The 20171-nt window shown below is 44.2% G+C and overlaps 1 protein-coding gene across 1 annotated transcript in view; it reads right to left on the bottom strand.

Annotated features, from left to right (window-relative positions):
• LOC138738562 (neural cell adhesion molecule 2-like) overlaps positions 1-20171 on the bottom strand; it is a 1138397-nt gene that overhangs the window by 21678 nt on the left and 1096548 nt on the right. The window contains exon 15 of the mRNA XM_069889008.1: positions 10291-10471. Within this exon, the coding sequence (XP_069745109.1) occupies positions 10291-10471 (181 nt within the window). The remainder of the gene's footprint in view (positions 1-10290; positions 10472-20171) is intronic.

The following is a 20171-nucleotide window of genomic DNA, read 5'->3' as shown; positions in this document are numbered from 1 at the left end:
TGCCCACAAGTCTGTGCCGTCCAATTTTCATCCAATTAACCCACACCCCCCGGTACATTTTGAACAGTGGGAGGAAACTGGAGCCCCCGGAGAAAACCCACACAGGCACGGGGAGAACATACAAGTTCCTTACAGACATTGCGGGATACGAACCCCGGTCCCGATCGCTGGCGCTGTAAGTGTGTTGGACTGACTGCTATGCCAACTATGCCACCCATTCATGCAAGCGATGTTTGTACAGTGTAAATATAGTAAAATATTTTTGCCTTTTAAACTTATTTTTATTGCATGGTGTATTAGTTAGGCATTAGAGTATTTGAGTAAGTCTCAAGCAACTGGAAAATCCATTTATACGGTATCTACCAATCTCCATAGATGCTGCAAGCCAGAGGTCGGTTTTATTGTATTTAGACTTGGAGCTGTGAGTTCTTCTATCATGTGAGAATGATGCTGGGCCACAGCACTTCGAGGTGTTTATTTCTGCAGCCCCTGCTCACAAATCTGTTTTGATCTGAGAAGCGCCGACAGCAACAGTGCACAGCGATGAATGATGCAGCAGGTTGAAGTAATTATCAAGCTTACAGTCCAATAATTACACTCTCTCTGTAATCTCTACCTCAGTAATTCCTTTCAAATCACTTCTATTCTGACACAGACTGGAAAAACATATTAGACTTCTGTGTCTGTATAAGTTGGGGGACATACAAAATGAATACATGTTCTGGATGGTTAGCTAAGTAAATTTAAACACTTTATGACACGTCATCTGTACTCATCAAAAACCATAATCCCTAAATGATTGATTACAAAGTGCTGTGTTAACACACAACATATGTGTATGAATTATGAAAGCATAAACAAACGAGTTCAAATAAATATTTCATTGCTGCATTAGTTCTTCCCGAGATTGTTTAGCAAGGAATGCAAGTGTCAGTATCTTGTTCTGGCAGAACCTTAATTTCCACATTTCCTTTTCGGCATGGGATGTATTTGACCCATCAAGTCTATCCTAGCTAATGAAATTCCCCCCCCCCCCCCCCCCCACCACTGATTTTTATGTGTGAGCTTTCTCCTCACTTTCCTGGCAACTCCTTCCAGATTCAACCTCTCACCCACACACTAGGGCACTTTATAGTGGCTGAGGTGAGAGAGGAAAGATTTAAAAGGGACCCGAGGGGCACCTTTTCCACACAAGAGGGTGGTGTGCATATGGAAGGAGCTGTCAAAGGACGCGGTAGAGGTGGCGACAATTGTAATGGTCAAAGGATGGACGGATAGGTGTGTGTGTGTGTATGTGTGTGTGTGTGTGTGTGTGTGTGTGTGGGGGGGGGTGGGTGGGTGGGTGGGTATGTTTTCATGCAGTTGGATTTCACAAAATGCAGTTAAAGTCTTTTTTACTGGAAATATAAAAAACATGTAATTAAAAAAATTTAGACATACAGCATTGTAATAGGCTAATTCGGCCCCTCGAGTCCGTGCATCCCATTATACCCCATTAACCTTCACCCGTTTTTGAAGGGTGAGAGGAAACCGGAGCCCTGGAGAAAATCCTTGCAGATACGGGGAGAACGTACAAACTCTGTACAGAGAGTGCAGAATACGAACCCAAGTCCAGTCCCGATCGCTGGTGCTGTAAAGGTATTGCACTAACCGCTACGGAAAGCATTGGATGATACAGCAACACATGTGTGTGAGTGTGTGGATCCTTAGTAACTATCTGAACCAGGGAAATGTCTCAGGCTAAGTTTTTTCAGCTGCCACTGCCCTGCATTGGGGTGACAGTGGGATGGAAGACATCATGGTGAGTGCTGTGAACCTTCCACGTTGAGCCATGGCTTGCCTCAGAACTAGCTGGAACGAGCTGTCCAGGTCACCGATCGGTCATCAGGGAACTCAACCAGTGGGCAGCGAAGCAGAATACTTATGGTGAGGGAAACCGGGTGAATTACCAGTCAAACCAGACACGAGAAGATAGGGAAGGAAGAGTGTGAAAGAAAGAAAAGAGTGGGAAAGAAAGGGATGTAAAGAGTGGGTTTATGGGTTAAAATTTTTAAATATTGAGATTCAGCAATCATAACAGGCCTTCTAGCCCAAAAGCTCATGCCGCCCAAATGTACCAATTAACCAACAAATCGCATATGTCTTTGGAAAGTGGGAGGAAACCGGAGCATCCAAAGTGTACTGACAATAACCACACCAGCAGTGCGAGTATAAGACAGCTTTAATAAACTACTATGTATACTAAGAAGTCTTGGAAGACAAACCAGGAAGGCTAGACTGTAGCTCAGGACTGCTTTATGTACAAGGTAATTGGGCTGACCCCTGGTGACCTAGTGGTGTAATTACATATCACCACACAGAGGAAACACTCACAGGTGTGTACAGGGAGATCGTACACACTCGCCACAGACAGCGCCAGATTTGAACCTGGGTTGCTTGGTGCTGTACTAACCACTATGCTCACTATACTGCCCTGACCCTTTTTCTTACTGTCTCCCTCTAACTCCCCTACCCCCTATATCTGAGAGAGAGGGTGAGAGAAAGAGAGATGAGCGAAGAAGAGCTTGGACCACAGAGATGCAGGGAGATAGAGAGAGAAAGAGACAGGATAAAAAGGTTCAAGAATGAGAGGGGCACACTGAGAGGGAGGAGAGGGAGAGAGAGGGCTAGAGTGAGAAAGGGGAGGGGAAGAGAGAAAGAAAATGAAAGAGAGGGGAATAGAGAGAAGGGGACGAAAGAGGGAAGGAGAGAGAAAAACTCACCAATCTTATTTTGACTTATTCTGTGAAAATTTTGGGTTTCAATTGGACAAACATGTCTAATACATTTTCCAGAGAAAATATTACACTCAATTATAGCAGCTGACACATTATTATTCAGTATTAAGCATGGTGTTGCATGGTTAATCACAGAGCTTATTTTAGCAGATACTCTGAATTGAACAAAGCCTTTAATTGGTCGCCTAATGGGGAAATAACTACACTGATAATAAGAATTTTTTTTGTAATATCGGAGTGCAGAAGCTGGATATGTTCAATCAAAGCATGAGCCACAAGACAAAACAAAGTGTTTGTAAGGAAAGTGTGCAGTGCCTTGTAAAAACGAATAAACATGGTGTGCAGGGAATGTGCTGAAAGACCACCTTGACTGGGCCCTGCAAGGGACATGCAAAGGGGCTTCATTTTTTGACAGTCAGAAAAGTCCCCTTTGCCCTAATACATCCATGTGGACATTTCCCTCCATTTGCCCAATTAGGATTATGTTCCTTGCCTATTTGAGCATCTGTCTAAATATCTCTTCAAGGCAGTGATTTAAATCTGACTCCACTCTCTTCTTCTGGCATCGAGTTCCAGATAACAACCACTGTCTGTGGTTTTTAAAAAAAACCTTTCACCTCAGATTTCTTTTGAATCTTCTTCCTCTTACCTCACCACTGGGACAACCATTCCATCAGTATCATATATACTGGGATGGCCAATCTTTTAAATTTTAGACATGCAGCACAGTAACAGGCCATTTCAGCCCACGAGTACGTACCGGGGGGTGGGGGGTGGGGGGGTGTGTAGGTTAATTGTGTGGCATGGACTTGTGGGCTGAAATGGCCTGTTACCATGCTGTATGTTTTAATTAAAAAATAAAAGGTTGGCCACATCTGATATATACAGTAAAATTACTGGTATCCAGTACCTACAGGGATTGGTAGATGCTGGATAAGTGAGTTTTCCAGTTGCTTGAGACTTATTCTGGCAATGCCTTAACTAACATACCTGCGTTAAAAATAAAGAATTTAAAGGACAAAATAAACTCTATGGTACTTACACCGAACAAACTTCACCAGCATGAATATATAAACCTTAAAGCATTTTACTTTATTTTCAGTCACCTTCTTTGAAAACATTTAACCGTCGCTGCAACTGCAGGTTCCTCCCCCTTCATGGAGATGCCCGAAAGACAAAAAATAACATCATAATTCCCCCTCCCCAATTTACAGATAAAGCTTTACTAATATACTAAATTAAAAAAAAACTAATAAAGATAAAAACTCTTTACTAAAAAGGGATAAGGAGAACCTTTCAGAGAGTCACCCCATTTCAAACTACAGCAAAACATGTCCAAGGCACTCCACTGGCTGAATATTTTCTCCTATCTTCAACAAAGGTTTATGTGTTTCTTTTGAGAATATTCACTCTTATAATTTATAATTTTGTTTATTGCTTCTATTTATTTATTTTGCCAGTTGCTTGAATTCTGGATGACAGGGGTTTTACTGTCTTACAAATTTAATGTATTATTTCGTGACAATAAACGGAACCTTTGAAACCTCTCCTATCTATGAACATAAGAAATAGGAGGAGGAGTCGGCTATCCGGCCCGTCGAGTCTGCTCCGCCATTCAATAAGATCACGGCTGATCTGATCTGATCATTGACTCAACTCCACCGACCTGCTTTTTCCCCATATCCCTTAATTCCTTATTTATGTAAAAATCTATCTAACTGAACCTTAAATATGTTTAATGAAGTAGCTTCAACTGCTTCCCTGGGTAGAGAATTCCACCAATTCACTACTCTCTGGGAGAAACAGTGTTTCCTCATCTCCGTCTTAAATATATTCCCCTGAATCTTGAGGCTGTGTCCCCTAGTTCTGGTAAGAGAACATAAACCAACAAGACGTAGAGGCAGAATTTCGCCATTCGGCCTATCATGTCTGTTGTACTTTTCCTCTCAATCCTTTTATCCTCCCCTTCCTCCCCAAGACCGTTAAAGGAGCTGGAGTGTGGAAGAATGAGATGTTGTCTCATGGCTTTCCCCTGACTATGGGGTGGGGTGGGGGGGGGTCTACATCTTGGGGCACCATTTCAAGGTAAAGGTCAAGCACGAAGGGATGAAAAGAAGATTGTCTTCACTTAGAGTCATGTTGGATCTTTGGAATTGTCTTCCTGGGAGAATGTGCTGAGTTGGTGACTGCACTTTAAACAGATCGTCTTTCTTGCATTTACAATGGATTAGACCAGCCATTCTCAACCTTATTTTGGCTATGGCCCCCCCTTAGGACTCTGCTCAGAGTTTATGGGCCCCCAATCCCTGTGAAGCAGTCAAGTTTTGTTGGATTCTTCTGTATTTCTCTCCTACTGACTACATTAAAAATAATGTATGATTTCAGTCCATAGCCCCTCTCCCTTAAGTGTTCTGTGGTCTCCAGTCCCCATTGAGAATGGCTGGATTAGAGGAAGCAAGGGATGTGGAGACAGGGCACTGAAATGGCGGTGAAGTCATGACATTCCTTCTTGAGGGATGAAGAATGAGGAGTGACTTAATAGAGGTAAATAAGATTATGAGGGGGTATGGATAGGATGGACAGCCAGCACATTTTTCCCAGGGCAGCAACAGCAAATATCAGAGGGTATCTGTTTAAGGTGAGTGGAGGAACGTTTAGGGGAGATGTCAGAGGTAAGTTATTAAACACAGAGAGTGGTGGGTGCCTGGAACGCATTGCCGGGGGTGGAGGTAAAGGCTTTGACAATAGGACAGTTAACCGACTTCTAGATAGGTTCATGGATGTAAGATAAATAGAGGGTGTGAGGTAAGAAAAGATTAAATTGTTGTGCAGTAGGCTTCCATAATTTGGCTCAACATCGTAGGCCAAAGAATCTGTACTGTGCTGTAATGTTCCGTTATGGATTGGCTGAGCAGGTTCAAGGAACCAAATGGACTACATCACCTCCTTTTGTTCTTGTGTCCAGGCCAACAGCACATGGTTCAGGAGGTTAAACAGGAAAGTCTGCAGTTGCTGTGATTGTAGCGCAAGAACACAAAAGTTTTGGGGAAACTCAGCAGGTTGTGCAAGCATACGCAAGCAAAGGATAACTAATGTTTTGGGCCTTTATCAAGATATGAGCAAAAAGCAGGCAGGTACCTGAATAAAAATATGGTATACGGAGAGGCCCGGGGGGTAGGAAGGGACGGGGAGGTGCACAGGTGAACAGGCAAACCGTCACAGGCGGGAGGGTAGAAGAGAAGAAAAGCTGAGGTGATGGGGAGTGGTGGTAGCTCTCTGAATGGAGAGAGAAGGGTGAGAGAGAGAGAGAGAGAGGGAGAGAGAGTGAGAGTGAGAGTGAGAGAGAGAGAGAGAGAGAGAGAGAGAGAGAGAGAGAGAGAGTGCTAACGGAACAAGAATGCCTTCAGACACCGAGAATGTAATAAATAAACGAGAGTGCTGGAAAAACTCAGAAGGGTCTGTGGCATTGAGAGGAGGTGAAGATATATCACCGATGTTTCAGGAATGAGGCCTTAATCAAATAGCAGGCAGGCGCCTGAATAAAAAGCTAGGGTGGAGAAGGGAAGAAGGAGCAGGGGAGGAGCACAGACCAACAAACGAGTGTCCATGGAAGGTGGGAGAGAAAAGATGAGAATGGATCAGAGGGGGATAGCTATGAGAGGGCAGGGACTCATAGAGCAAATGGTCTGGATTTGAGGAGTGTTGTGGAGCAGAGCGATGCACGACAACAGGTACACAGTGTCACAGGTGGTCAGAAAGGCTTTATCATCCGAATGCTGACAGTAGAAGTTGGGAGGTCATGTTGGAATTGTATAAGATGCGGATGAAGTTCCATTTGGAGTTTTGTGTTCAGCTTTGCTCACCATGCTAAGGGGAAAGATGTTATCAAGCCAGCGAAGGATGCAGAGAAAATTTACGAGGATATTGCCAGGACTTGGAGGCCTGAGCTATAGGGAGAGGATGTGCAGACTGGGGGTTTATCCCTGGGAGGATGAGCGATCTCACAGAGATGTACAAAATCATAATAGATTGTGTGAACTTACCGAGTCTTTTGCCCAGACCAAGAGAACTGAGAACCAGAGGACATAGGTTCAAAGTGAGGGGGGAGGGATTTAATAGGAACCTGAGGGGTAACTTTTCACACAGAGGGTGGGTGGGATGGAACAGGCTGCTAGAAGAGGTGGTTGAGGCAGGTGCTATTGCAATGTATGAGCAACTTTTGGATGGATTATATGGACAGCATATGGGCCTAATGCAGGCAGGTAGGAGTAGTGCAGGTGGGTGAGGCTTTTTGGTCGTCATGGGAAAGGTGGGCCAAAGGGCCTGTTTCCATGCTCCAAGTTTCAGGTGATCTCAGGATTGTTCAGGTAGGACTGAGGTGTGAAGAAGTCTCGATGCCGAGGGGTGTACACCTCACAGTGCTGTGATTGCTTAGTCACAGAGTGGAATGTGGAAAAATCTGCAGTCATCCAATTTGGTGGAAAAATAAAGATTAAACTTTAAATGACAAAAGATTGAAATGTGATGATTTTGGACAGATTCAGGTGTGCTTGACCATTAATACTCAGAGACAGTAAGCAATCAGAAATGCAGAAGGCCCACCAGCCTTTATCACAAGATGATCAGTTTACATGACATAGTGGATATGTCTTATTGCAATTATATAGGGGCCGACGGAGACTACATCAGGAACATTGTGCAGGGGTCAGGTCTCCATACCTACGGAAGGACGTTGAATGCTGGGGTACCAAATCTGATTTGTGATGACAAATATCCAGAGTGTTTCTTCAATCTCATGAGTTTACAAGTGATCTTGTTTAAATATAAATTCAGACATACAGCATGGTAACAGGCCCTTGCGGCCCACAAGCCCATGCAACCCAATTACACTCAATTGACCTATAACCCTGGTATGTTTTTGAATGATGGGTGGAAACTGGAGCACCCAGAGGAAATCCACGCAGACATGGACTGAACGTACAACAGTGCTGGATTCGAAACCCGGTCGCGAGTGCTGTAACAGCATTGTGCTAACCACTAACTTAACCGCACTGTCCTCTATGTTCTTTCATGCCGCCTTATGTTTTGTTTTGCAGCAACCTCCTTTGAAGAAGACCGCAGAGCCCACCTCACTGACAAAAGACAAAGGAGGAAAAACCCAACCCCAACCCCAATCAACCAATTTTCCCTTGCAACCGCTGCAACCGTGTCTGCCTGTCCGCATCGGACTTGTCAGTCACCAACGAGCCTGCAGCAGACGTGGACATACCCCTCCATAAACCTTCGTCCGCGAAGCCAAGCCAAAGAAGAAGATGTTTTGTTGAAACATACAGAATCCTTACAGGGATCTGATGGGAGATAATATTTCCCCTGGCTGGGGTGTCTGGAACCAAGAGTCAGTCTTAACATAATTTAATTGAATTTAGAGATACAGTACAGAAAAAGGCTCTTCTGGCTTATGAGCCTGTGCCACGAAAATACACCCATCTGACCAATTAACCTACTAAATCAGTGTACATTTTCGAGCATGGGAGGGAATCGAGGCACCCAGGGGAAACCCACGCAGGTCATGGGGAGAATGTACAAACTCCTCACGGACAGCGCCAGATTCGAACTGGGTTGCCAGCGCGGTAATCGCGCTGCACGAACCTTCACTGCTGTTATGAAATGCAAATCCTTCACTGAACAAAGTGAGGCTGGAAGGACTCAAGGAGTTGGGCGGCATCCATGGGGAGAAATGGTCAGCCTCCACAAACGATCCCTGATCTAAAGCGCTGACTGGCCATTACTCTCCACGGATGCTGTCTGATGCTTTGAGCTCCCCCGCCAAGCTTCTCTTTGTTCACTCGGGACTCCAACACCTGCAGGTTTTGTGTCTCTCAAATCCTTTACTGTATGAATGGTCTCAGAAGAAAAGGAGACCGGATTTTAAAGGAAGATTAGAGAACTGAGGGAGCAGATATTGCATTAATGAAATCTGTGACACAGCGCAGTCAGAGTGTGATACCTTGGAAAGCATAGTTTGCGCCCGTTACATTGTGTATTCACTCAGCTAAATGCATTATGGATATAACCAGTCGGTGATCTTCCTCAGCAAGTGAATGTGAGATGTTAGCCAGATCGCTTGCAGAGTCATGCACTTGTGTCTATATTGAACAAGCTTAAAAGCATTAGGGAAGAAAAATACTGAAAAAAAAAAATTGCTTTCTCACATTTAACTTTAAACTGCTGCACCCCAGGGTATTTGTCATGGGTCAAGGGCTTGGAATTTGATGGTGAAGCTATATTAATCAGGGTTTTGCTTTCCTAAATCTTTTCTTTCAAAGAAGCCGTTTCAAAGCTAATTTAAAACATTGTATTTGCTGTCGTTCCATCATCTTCACAGCTGGTTTCTTTTTGAAAAGAAAAACTACGGGATAGTATTGGTAAAATAAAAGCTATTAAAACTGGAAAGTTTGCTTTTCAGTGTATGTCTCAGTAATGGTTCATCCACAGACCAGGTTCCACATTCATATGGCTGTGGTGCTAAGAAATTTGGTGCCTGAACGAGAGGTAGATTGGCAGAGGGGTGCAAGGCATGCGGATGAGAGGGAGGGTTGTGGGTACAATGTGAGGGACAACATCGGGCAGGAAGATGGGGCTGGGTGTACGAAGAGAGAAGGAAAGGTGAGAGAGACTGCGCTAGAGGATGGGACCAGGAGAGGGTGGGACAGGGAGAGAGACACATCATAGGGGGCAGGGAGAAGTCAATACAGAGGATCATCAAAATGGCTGTGAAGGTCACTGGAGTCTTCCTTTCCTCTATTGACAATATTCTTAAATACAGCTCAAATAATTGTTGAGGATCCTTTTTATCCAGCACACAATTTCTTTGACCAACTACTGTCAAGAGAAGGAGCATAAAAATCAGGACTATCAGGCTGGGAAATAGCTTCTTGTACAGGCTGTGAGATTGATAAAGAGTATCCTATAACTGAGTAAATTATCCCTATATATATATATATATATATATTTTAAATTATAACTGTATGCATACTGTATATAGTATTTTTATGTGCTGTTTATGTGTGTGCACAGTGGTCCTGGGAAACACTGTTTCATCTGGTTGTATATGTACAGTCAGATGATACTACACTTGCATTTGAGAAGGAGAGGGTGCAGGGAAAAGAGTAGGGGAGAAATAGAATGGAGACAGGTAAATATAGGACATGTTGAGGACAGGACTGAAGAAGGAGGGAGAAAGGGAGAGAGAAGGAAGTCAGGAGAAAGGGAAGGACAGAGAAGGGAAGAAGGGACAGGCAATAAGAGAGGCAGGGGAGCAGGGGAGAACAGGGAGAGGAGGCAGAGAGAGAGGGGAAGGGAGGAGGAGGAGGAAGGAGTTACAGGTTTTGGCGAAGAAATAATTAATCTCGTCACCCAAAACTCACCCAGTCTTGCTCCTACAATTGCCGACCCTGTCATAAATCCCATCTACATTGAACCCATGCATATTTGACCATGACGTGGAACTTACTGGCTATGGTGTTGGGTTTTGGCGGCATGGTGAACTCATAGAAGGTCGGCTCGGAGGATCCCAGCTTATTGACGGCGGTGATCTGGACCTGGTACTGCATGTCCCACTGGAGCTGCTCCAGGACGATGGAGTCCTGGCCTCCCTGTGTCACCATCTGCACCCATTCCTCTTCCTTGTCTTTCTGTGGGGGAGGGGGGGGGGCGACACACAACTGTAAGCAAATCACTCATACGCTCTCCTTCAGTGGAGTTCTCTGTTGGAACATTCTGGCATGAACAGACAACACATAGATGGGCATACACACAGAAACACAGACACACATACACACACACACACACACACACACACACACACACACACACACGCGCGCGCGCGCACACGCATACACAGATACAGGAACACATATAGACACAGACAGACACAAACGCAAAACACATAGAGACATAGACAAGTGAAACAGAAACAAAACACAGACATGCACACCTGGTATTGACAGCCTGTGATATTATTTTTCACAAGGTCACAGATGGAGGAGCAGAAGAAGGCCCTTTGGCCCATTGAGTCGGCTCTGCCATTCTAATCAGAATGGCAGAGCCGACTCAATGGGCCAATCCTCTCACTCATTGTGGGCAGTACAGACTCAATGATCCATCCTCCCACTCACACCCACTCCCTGACTTTTTCCCCGTAACCTTTGATACCTTGACTTATCAAATGCCTGTCAATCTCTGCCTTAAATACACCCAATCTCCTCGCTTCCACAGCCACCTGTGGCAAAAAGTTCCACAGACTCACGACTCTCTGTCTGAAGAGATTTTTCTGCATCTCCATTTTAAATTGATGCCCTTTTATCCTGAATTGACGCCCTTTTGTTCTCAGATGAGATATCGCGGAGAATGACGCTGCGTTAAGGGGAGATGAAACTGAGGAGCAGTTGCAAGCGAAAACCTGCAAAACTCAAACTGTTGACCGATGGAGCTCCAAGTTTTTATACAGAGGATGAAATGGTGTCAATGTATAAAAGGTTTTTTAAGAAAGCAGTCTCTATCATCAAGAACCCTGACCACCCAGGCCATGCCCTCTTCTCACTGCTAGCCATCAGGAAGGGGGCACAGGAGCCCGAAGACAAACATCCAACAGCTTCTTCCATCAGATCTCTGAATGGACAATGAATCACAGGCATTACCTCACTCCTTCTCTTCTTTTGCTCTCATTATTTAGATCTCATCTCCTGGTGAGCTGCTCCCATCAGGAAAGAGGTACAGGCGCCACAAGACTCGCACCACCAGGTTCAGAAACAGCTGCTACCCCTCCACCATCGGACTCCTCAACAAGAATCTCAATCAAAGACTCATTTAAGGACTCTTACTTTTGCACTTTATAGAGTTAAAAAAATCCCTGTATTGCACACAGGTTGTTTACATTTTAAAAATTTGTACATAGAGTCTGTTTTTTTTGGCACTACCATTAAGTGGAAATTCTGCTTCGGCCACAGGTAAAAGAATCTCAGGGTTGTATGTTTTGTCATGTATGCCCTCTTAACAATAAATCTGAATGCTTAAGTACAATGTACAAATTCACTTAAATTCTTACTTGCGATACTTCCAGAGGTGCGTAAAATATACTGATACACAGTAAATGACCAAACACGAGAAAAACAATAAAATAATATGGTAGATAAATATTCACGGTTGCAGTTATAACAAAAAAAACCCTCTTCTGTGCTAATTCCTCATAGCTCTTAAATGCAGAGGATGGAAAATTCCTCGATCTTTCAAATATTTATCAATCTCAGCCACATTGGCCCTCATCAGTTAGAGTAGTGAGTACAGAAGTTGGGAGTTCATGTTGGAGTTGAATGAGATGCTGTGAGGCCCCATTTGGAGGCTTGTGTTCCATTTTGGTCACCATATTCAAAGCAATATAGCGTCAAGCTGAAGCGAAGAGTGCCAAGGATGTTGCCAGGACCCGAGGGGCTCAGCTATAGGGAGAGGTGGAGCAGGCTTGGGTCTTATTCCTTGGACGCAGGAAGATGAAGGATGATCTCGTGCAGGAGCACAAAATCATGAGATGAATAGAGAACATATGGAGACTTTTGCCTAGAGTAACCAGAGGTCATAGCTTGAAAGGTGGGGGGGGGGGGGGGGGGGGAGGGGCCTGGGGGGGGCGGGGGGGGGTGGAGATTTAACAGGAACCTGAAGGGAAAATGTTTTACACAGGTGGTGGGTGTATGGAATGGGCTGCTGGAAGAGGAGGTTAAAAGAGATAGTATTGGAAGATTTATGATAAAATTGGATAGACAGCGAATTCACAAGTACAACCCCATAACAAAGCATTCTCTAGTTCTTGGTGCAAAACATAGAGATACAATCAGATATAACACAGATATAGACCAACAATACATATTTGTGTATATAGATAAATAAATATTGTTTTGAAAATATGAGAGTCTCAGATGGTTAGTGTGAGCAGTTCCTTTGGTCATTCAGCATTCTCACTTCCCGTGGGAAGAAGCTGTACCTCAGCCTGGTGGTCCTGGCTCTGATACTCCTGTATCTCTTTCCCAATGGGAGCATCTGAAAGACGCTGAGTGTGGGGTAGAAAGGGTCCTCAATGATTTTGCACGCTTTGTTCAGACAACGACCTTGGTAGATCATGTTGGGGGTGGGGGGAAAGACTCATAGATACATAGATGGGTTGGAGGGATATGAGCCAAATTCAGGCGGGTGGGACTAATGTGGGTGGAACATTTTGGGAGGCAAGTTGGGCCAAAGGCCATGTTGTTTGATGCTGAAATCCTATCTCCACCTTAAATCCATCTGATGACCTGGCATCTTCCTCCCTCGTGGGCAGACAATTCCAGAGATTCACTGCCTTGTGAGAGAAGAACCTTCGATGCAGTTTTGACAACAGGCCTTCCACCTGAAATGTTAACTCCATTTTTCTCTCTCCACAGATGCCACCTAAACTACTGCCTTTTTCTGTTTCTAGTTTGAACAAAGGCGGACTAATATGGCCTTAAGGGAGGACTAGTAATATTGCAGCAATATAATTAACTGCTGGGTGTGGAGAAGGCTGAAGAAGCCAAAAGCATCTTTGGACCCTGCAATGTGGAATGACATATCTGAGAAGATTTCCATATTATTTATGAAGATCTAATATTTAAATCCCCCGGTAGATTTGCATTAGCTACCTAGCTGTTTGTTTTGCTTGCAGACAGATTTGAAGCTTCTTTTCAAGACATTTTTTGAATGCTAAGCAGTATATTTGTGTGAAAGGTGCATAACCATGCTGGTGGCAAGATGTTCCTTGGCAACAGTTCATTCAGAAATGCCCGCTCGCTCCAATCTCAGGGGACACGAGGCATCGAGGTCAACGGGATGACTTCAGCGAGCCACAAGGTGAAGCAGGGGCTGAGGGAAGGGAAATCTCTGGCGCAAGGTCCAGGTCCAAAATATTGGTTGCCCTTTACTTCCTGTGAACGCTGCATGACCTGTTGAGTTTCTCCAGCACGTTTGTGCGTGGCACTCGATCTCAGCCCCTGCAGACTTTTCATTGGGCCAACCATTTTAATTCTGCGCCCCACTCTGTCACTTTTATGCATACATACCTGCACTTAACAGGATGTGCTATATGTCCTTGCTGCAGATGAAAATACCCCAGACACCCTTTGGAATAAGTAGTTAAGTCTGCAGATTTAAATTTAAATTTTAAATTTATGCGTTCAGCACAGTAACAGGCCCGTTTGGCCCATGAGCCCGTGCCGCCCAATTACACCCAAACGACCTACAACGCTTGCTATGTTTTTTTAACAGTGGGAGGAAACCGGATCACCCAGAGGAAACCCACAAAGACACGGGGAGAACGCAGAAACTCCTTACGGACAGCGCCGGATTGTAAACCCAGCCCTGGTCGTTGGCGTTGTAACAGCATTGTGCTAACCGCTGTGCTGACTGTGTGGATGCTGGTTTAGAGTGCAGTACACCAACATGTTGGAGAAACTGCAGGTCACACAGCATCCATAGGAAGCAAAAGGTAACCAACGTTTCAGGCCTGGGCCCCTTCGTTAGGTTTAAGCAAAAAACCATTCTGTGCTCTGAAGAAGGAGGCTCTCTGCAAACTTGTGAAATAAACTAGCCACAGAACACCATGACTGAAAGGCAGTGTAAGTAATTCCATAAGCAACAATGCCCCATTACTAAGTAGCAGTAAATTTATTTACAGCATGGTAAAAGCCAATTCTGGCCATTTAAACCCATGCTGCCCAATTGCACCCAAAATAACCTACAACCTCGTCTGTTTTGGACGGTAGGAGGAAACGGGAACACTCGGAGGAAACCCACACAGACACGGGGAGAACATATAAACTCTTTACAGACAGTGCTGGATTCAAACCCGGGGTCACTGGCGCTGTAATAGGGGCCCGTTACGCTAACCGTGTCATCGTGGCAAGAATGTATAATTATCGGAACCATATGGTGCTAGAAGCAAAATGGATTATTGGAGAGAGACTCAAGCAAGACATAAAAACAGCTCACAGTCATTCAATTCCAATGGACTGAGTCTGTGTCGTGATTTTTTTCTGTAATAACATGTAAATAACTTGTTTTGTGGGCAAATCCTTTGTGCAATAATCTTATCAGCGGGAAACAATTGCAAACAATGCCATCTGTGTTGAGTTCAGATGTGACTGAATTATGTAATTAACCTGATTTTTTTTTTGATTCATTAATGGCTGTATAGATGTCTCCCAGCTCATTACCCTCACAGTAACAAGACGAAAAACAATGGAAACTCTTCAAAGTAGTGCTGGAAGGCTGAACGTATTGAAGGGAGTTAATTGGCGTGGAGTTTGGATGAAATCCTTTTCAGTAAGCTGAGTGATTATTGACAACAATGGTTTGGAGGTGGGACTAATGGAGACGGCAATACAGTAGAATTCATTTCTTCTCTTTGCAAAAACACAGAAATGCTGGAGGAGCTCAGCCAGTCTCACAGCGTCCATAGGAGGTAAAGATATATAACCGACATTTCGGGCTTGAGCTCTTGTTCGAGATATGATTAAACAGCAGGCAGGTGCTTAAATTATTTTCACCTCCTGCGAGACCGGCTGAGATCCCCCAGCACTTCTGCGCTTTTGCTATAATTACAGTGCCTGCAGACTTTCGTGTTTCACTTTCATTTCTTCTCTTGTTAGGGCCATTCCTTGGGAACGTGCAGGACTGGGGAGTTTTTCCTGCACTGGGGTGAATCGCAATGACTTGGTTCCACTCCAGTTCTGTGCATTCTAGGGTGAATTGAATTGAATTGAGTTGCTTCGTTGTCACATGTACAGAAATACAGTCAGAAGCTTTTTCTTGTGTGCTATCCAGGTAACTCAATAATACCAAGAAACAGCAAATAAATAAGAAAACAGTACAGGCAACAATGTTACACCATCAAATAGTGCAAGATAAAGAGAAAAATGCAGTTAAAAATCTGTGCATGGGTATTATTTTTGCCAGTGAGACATCCATTGATAACAGCAGAAAATAAACTGACCTAGAAACTAAAGGCCCACGTTTTCAAGCTCATGTATCTACAGAGTTGATGTAGAAAGGTTGTTTCCCATGGTGGGAAAGTGTAGGGCAAGAGGGCACAACAGAAATGTGGAGGAATTTCTTCAGTTAGAGGGTGGTAAATCTGTCGAATTTCTGTCCACAAGCAGTTGTGGAGGCCAAGTCACTGGGTGTATTTAAGGCAGAGATTGGTAGGTTCCTGATTAACCAAGGCATTAAAGGTTATGGGGAGAAGGCCGGGCCGTGGGGCTGTGGGAAAATAGATCAGCTCATGATTGAATGGTGGGGCAGATACGATGTCTGATGTCTTGTGATATTACTTTCTGCAGCAGGGTGGGGGACCATCTGGTAGGGGTTGGATGACTCCTTTTATACGTTGCCAGCTTTCCCGAGATTGTGGGAGGAACAAGGAGTCAACGGAGGAGAGGGGGTGTGTGACAGTCTGAGCTGCGTTCACAGCTCTCTGCAGCCTCTTGCTGTCACAGATGAGGTCAACATGGGAACAGAAAATTAACTCTGCCAATCAAAATTCTCCTTGTAAATCCACGAGTGCAGGAAGGATGTGCAAGAAGGATGTGGAGGCTTTGGAAATGTCGCAGAGGAGGTCTGCCCGGACATTGCCTGGTATGGACAGATCTTTGGTGGTCCATGGTCTTCGAATAGTTTGGGGAGTTTCAAGACTCTGATAGCTGTTGGGAAACAACTGCTGAAATAAATTTAGCAATCCAAGGAGGGATAAAAAAAAATCTGCTACTACGTGATGTTTTTATCCTGAGAGTTTCCTCCCACCATCCAAAAATGTCGAGGATTTGTAGGTCAATTGGTGCATCTGGGCAGCATGGGCTTGTGGACCCGTTACCTTGCTGTAACTCTAAAATTAAATTAAAATTTAAAAGATTCTGACTGTTTACCCTATCAACTAATGCCTCTCATGGTTTTATACATCTCTATCACGCCTTCTCTCAGCCTCCTAGGCTCCAGCGAAAAACAAGCCAAGGACAAACTTGGGTTGTTTTACATGTAGAGTTGGGGAGACCTGATAGAGGTGTATAAAATCATGAGAGGGCGGACAGTCAGAATCTTTACCCCAGGGAAAAAGCATCACACACGAGCAGGTTTATTATCCCACGGGGTTGGTAAACCTCTTCAAACAGTTGTTTCCCAGCAGCTATCAGGCACTTGAACCTCTCCATGCTAACAGTCATAAGCTACCCTTGGACCACAAAAAGATCTGTCTGAACTACTGAGACCTCACTTTCATCTTTGCACAAACTACAACTGTGAATATTACATAAGAACATGAGAAATAGGAGCAGAAGTAGGCCATTCAGTCCATCAAGCCTATTCCAATATTGTATGAGATCATGATTGATCTGATGATAAACTCATTACTAACTACCTGCATTTTCCCCATATCCCTTAATTCTATCCAACCTTGTCTTAAATATATTTACTCTCGTCGCCTCCCCCCCTTCAATAGGCAGAAAATTCCATAGATTAACCACTCTCTGGGAAAAGCAGTTCCTCCTCATCTTTGCCTTAAATCTATTACCTGGGATCTTGAGGCTACATTCCCTAGTTCTGGTCTCCCCCCTCCCAATGGAAACAACTTACCTACCTCAATCTTATCTATGCCTTTTATAATTTTATATGTTCCTATAAGATCCCCTCTCATTCTTTGAAGTACAGGCAAGTACAGTCCCAGACGACTCCTTCGCTCCTCATAGGCCAACCCCTTTATCCCCAGTGAACCTCCTCTGCACCGCTCCCAAAGCCAGTGCATCCTTCTTCAAGTAAGGAGACTAGAATTGCACACAGTATTCCAGGTACAGCCTCACTAGTAGCCTGTACGGTTGCATCTGAACCTCCCTGCTCTCAAATCCAATTGCTCGAACAATGAAGGCCAACATTCCATTTGCCTTCTTGATAACCTGCTGCACCTGCAAACCAACCTTATCTGTTTTGTTTGGCTGTAATGCACAGTCAGAGGATGATGAACTTAAACTTGATCTATTATTTCCTTTTCTGTCTCATGGCACACCATGACAATTTAATTTCTACCTTGTCGTCTTCCATACCTGCGGAGGTTTGACAAGAAAGAATTGTTGTGCACCTGTACATTGTACTTATGTATATGACAAGAAACTCTCATAATCTCAAAAATTAGGAATTTAAAGTTAAAGTTAAGATTTATTGTCAGAGTACATGCATGACATAACATTAAAACCCTAAGATGCTTTTTCCTGCTGGCCAGGCAGAACCATCATTTATTGGTAGCGTAAACAAAAAAAAAACGAACGCAAGAAGATACGCACATGGCTGTGCAATTCAGAGAGAGAGAAAAAAATCAATACAGTGTAAGAGTCCTTAAATGAGTCTCTGATGGAGTTTGTTCTTGAGGGGTCTGAATATGGGATGAGAATTTCCATTCCATGTTGAGACCCTGAATGTACACAGCCGGAATTAGGAAATTGCTGAACCCCTACCCATTCCACCCACCCCACCCCCACGTACCCTGGCCCAACCGCTCCTTCTTAGAAACTAGGATGCAATGTTTATTATTGACCAAAGAAAGGTTTCAGGCGGTAAAGTTGATCTATCTGCTGTGATTAATTAATTCAAGTCATCACAATCATCTCTGGATGGCAGAATCAAATACCATTATTAGCTCTGACTATATCTCTCAGTGAACTCTCCACAAGATCATGAACACATGCAAAATGCCCTTCCAGCCTGCTTTGCCATGCACTAAGAAAGTGCTTGATCTGATCTTGATCCATTCTCCCCTCTCATCCCAATAACCCCTGATTTGTCTGCAGCTAAAATGTCTGCCTGTCAGCCTTGAATATATATATTTAATGATCCCGCTCTCTGCCGTAGAGAGTTTTGGAGATTCATAGCCCTCTGGGAGCAGAAATCCTTCCCACCTCCATCTAAAATGGGCAGAAATTATTCTTATTCTGAAACAATATTCCCTGGTTCAATATGTGCGTAAATTCTGGGAAGGCTCTGTAGAATAATGTGTTTCAACGAGATCACCTCTTGTTCCTCTCAGCTCCAGACAGAATGCTGTCCTACAACTTTGCTATTAGTGACACATAACACAGAGAGACAAAACCACCCTTGCACTGCCCCCATTAAGGCTGACATGGTCTTACCCTTCGACAGATACTTCCCTTGTCCTATTCAACCCTGTCCCTACCTGACAGAGAACTTAAATGCCCAATTTTCACCTATATTTTCCACCTCCAGTGAGGATCTCTGCCCAGAAAGATTAGCTCTCTTTCTCTCTCCATGGATGTTACTTGACCTGCTGAGTGTTGCCACCTCTTTCTGTTTTCACTTTAGATTTCTCTGCAGTTTTTTAAAATATTGAAACTGGAACAATCTGTTTAATCTTCCCAAAATAGACTACTCTTTCTTCTGAGGAATGAATTAAATTAACTCTCTCTGCACTAGTTCTTTCTCGTACTCATTCCCCCCAGTGTGAGCTCTTGAACATGTACAGTTAAGGCAAGAATTTCCTGTTTAAAGCATTCGTGCCATAGAAAGATACACCAGGGAAGTCTTTTCAGCTCATTGAATCTGTTCTGACTCCCAACCACCTTTATTTACCCATTCTGCATCTTTTCTTCTTCCCACATTCCCATCGACTCCTCCCAGATTCCACCACACCCCTGCATGCTAGGGGCGACTAACAGTGGCCATATGCCTGTCAACCTTCACTTCTTTGGGGTGTGGGAGGAAACCAGAGCATCTGGAGGATGCCCACCTGGTCACAGGGAGATCATGCAAACACCACACAGACAGCACCTGAGGTCAGGATTGAACCCTGGTCTCTGGCGCTGTGAAGCAGCGGCTCTCCCTGTTGTGCCGCGCTTTCATCCTTCAAACCACCACCCCACTATAGTGGTCCAATGTTCAGTTTGCCCTTTGATTATAGAATCATAGAGTTTTACAGCATGGAAACAGGCCATTCAGCCCAACTTCCACACTATCGAGCTGTCTACCTCAGCGAATCCTATTTGCCTGCGTTTATTCTATATTCCTCAAGTCCACAATCATACAAAACATTACCTATCTACCTCTACATATAAGACCAGTAATCTAACCTCCACATTCCTCTGGCGTAGAGAATTCCATGAGAAGAACTTCCTAACCACCTCTGTTTTAAATGACTGAGTCCAGATTCAAGTAACTGTGTTCCCGCAACCAAATCTCTCCCGCTGGTGGAAACTTTTCCCCACATCTACCATAGTGCTTTATAGCATGGAAACAGACCCTTCTGCCCGAATGATCTATGCCAACCCAGTTGTCTATCTG

This window comes from Narcine bancroftii, chromosome 7, assembly GCF_036971445.1.
Source record: "Narcine bancroftii isolate sNarBan1 chromosome 7, sNarBan1.hap1, whole genome shotgun sequence".
NCBI classification, from domain to species: Eukaryota; Metazoa; Chordata; class Chondrichthyes; order Torpediniformes; family Narcinidae; genus Narcine; species Narcine bancroftii.
Note: the sequence above shows the minus strand (reverse complement) of the source record. Positions and strands in the feature narration are given on the sequence as shown.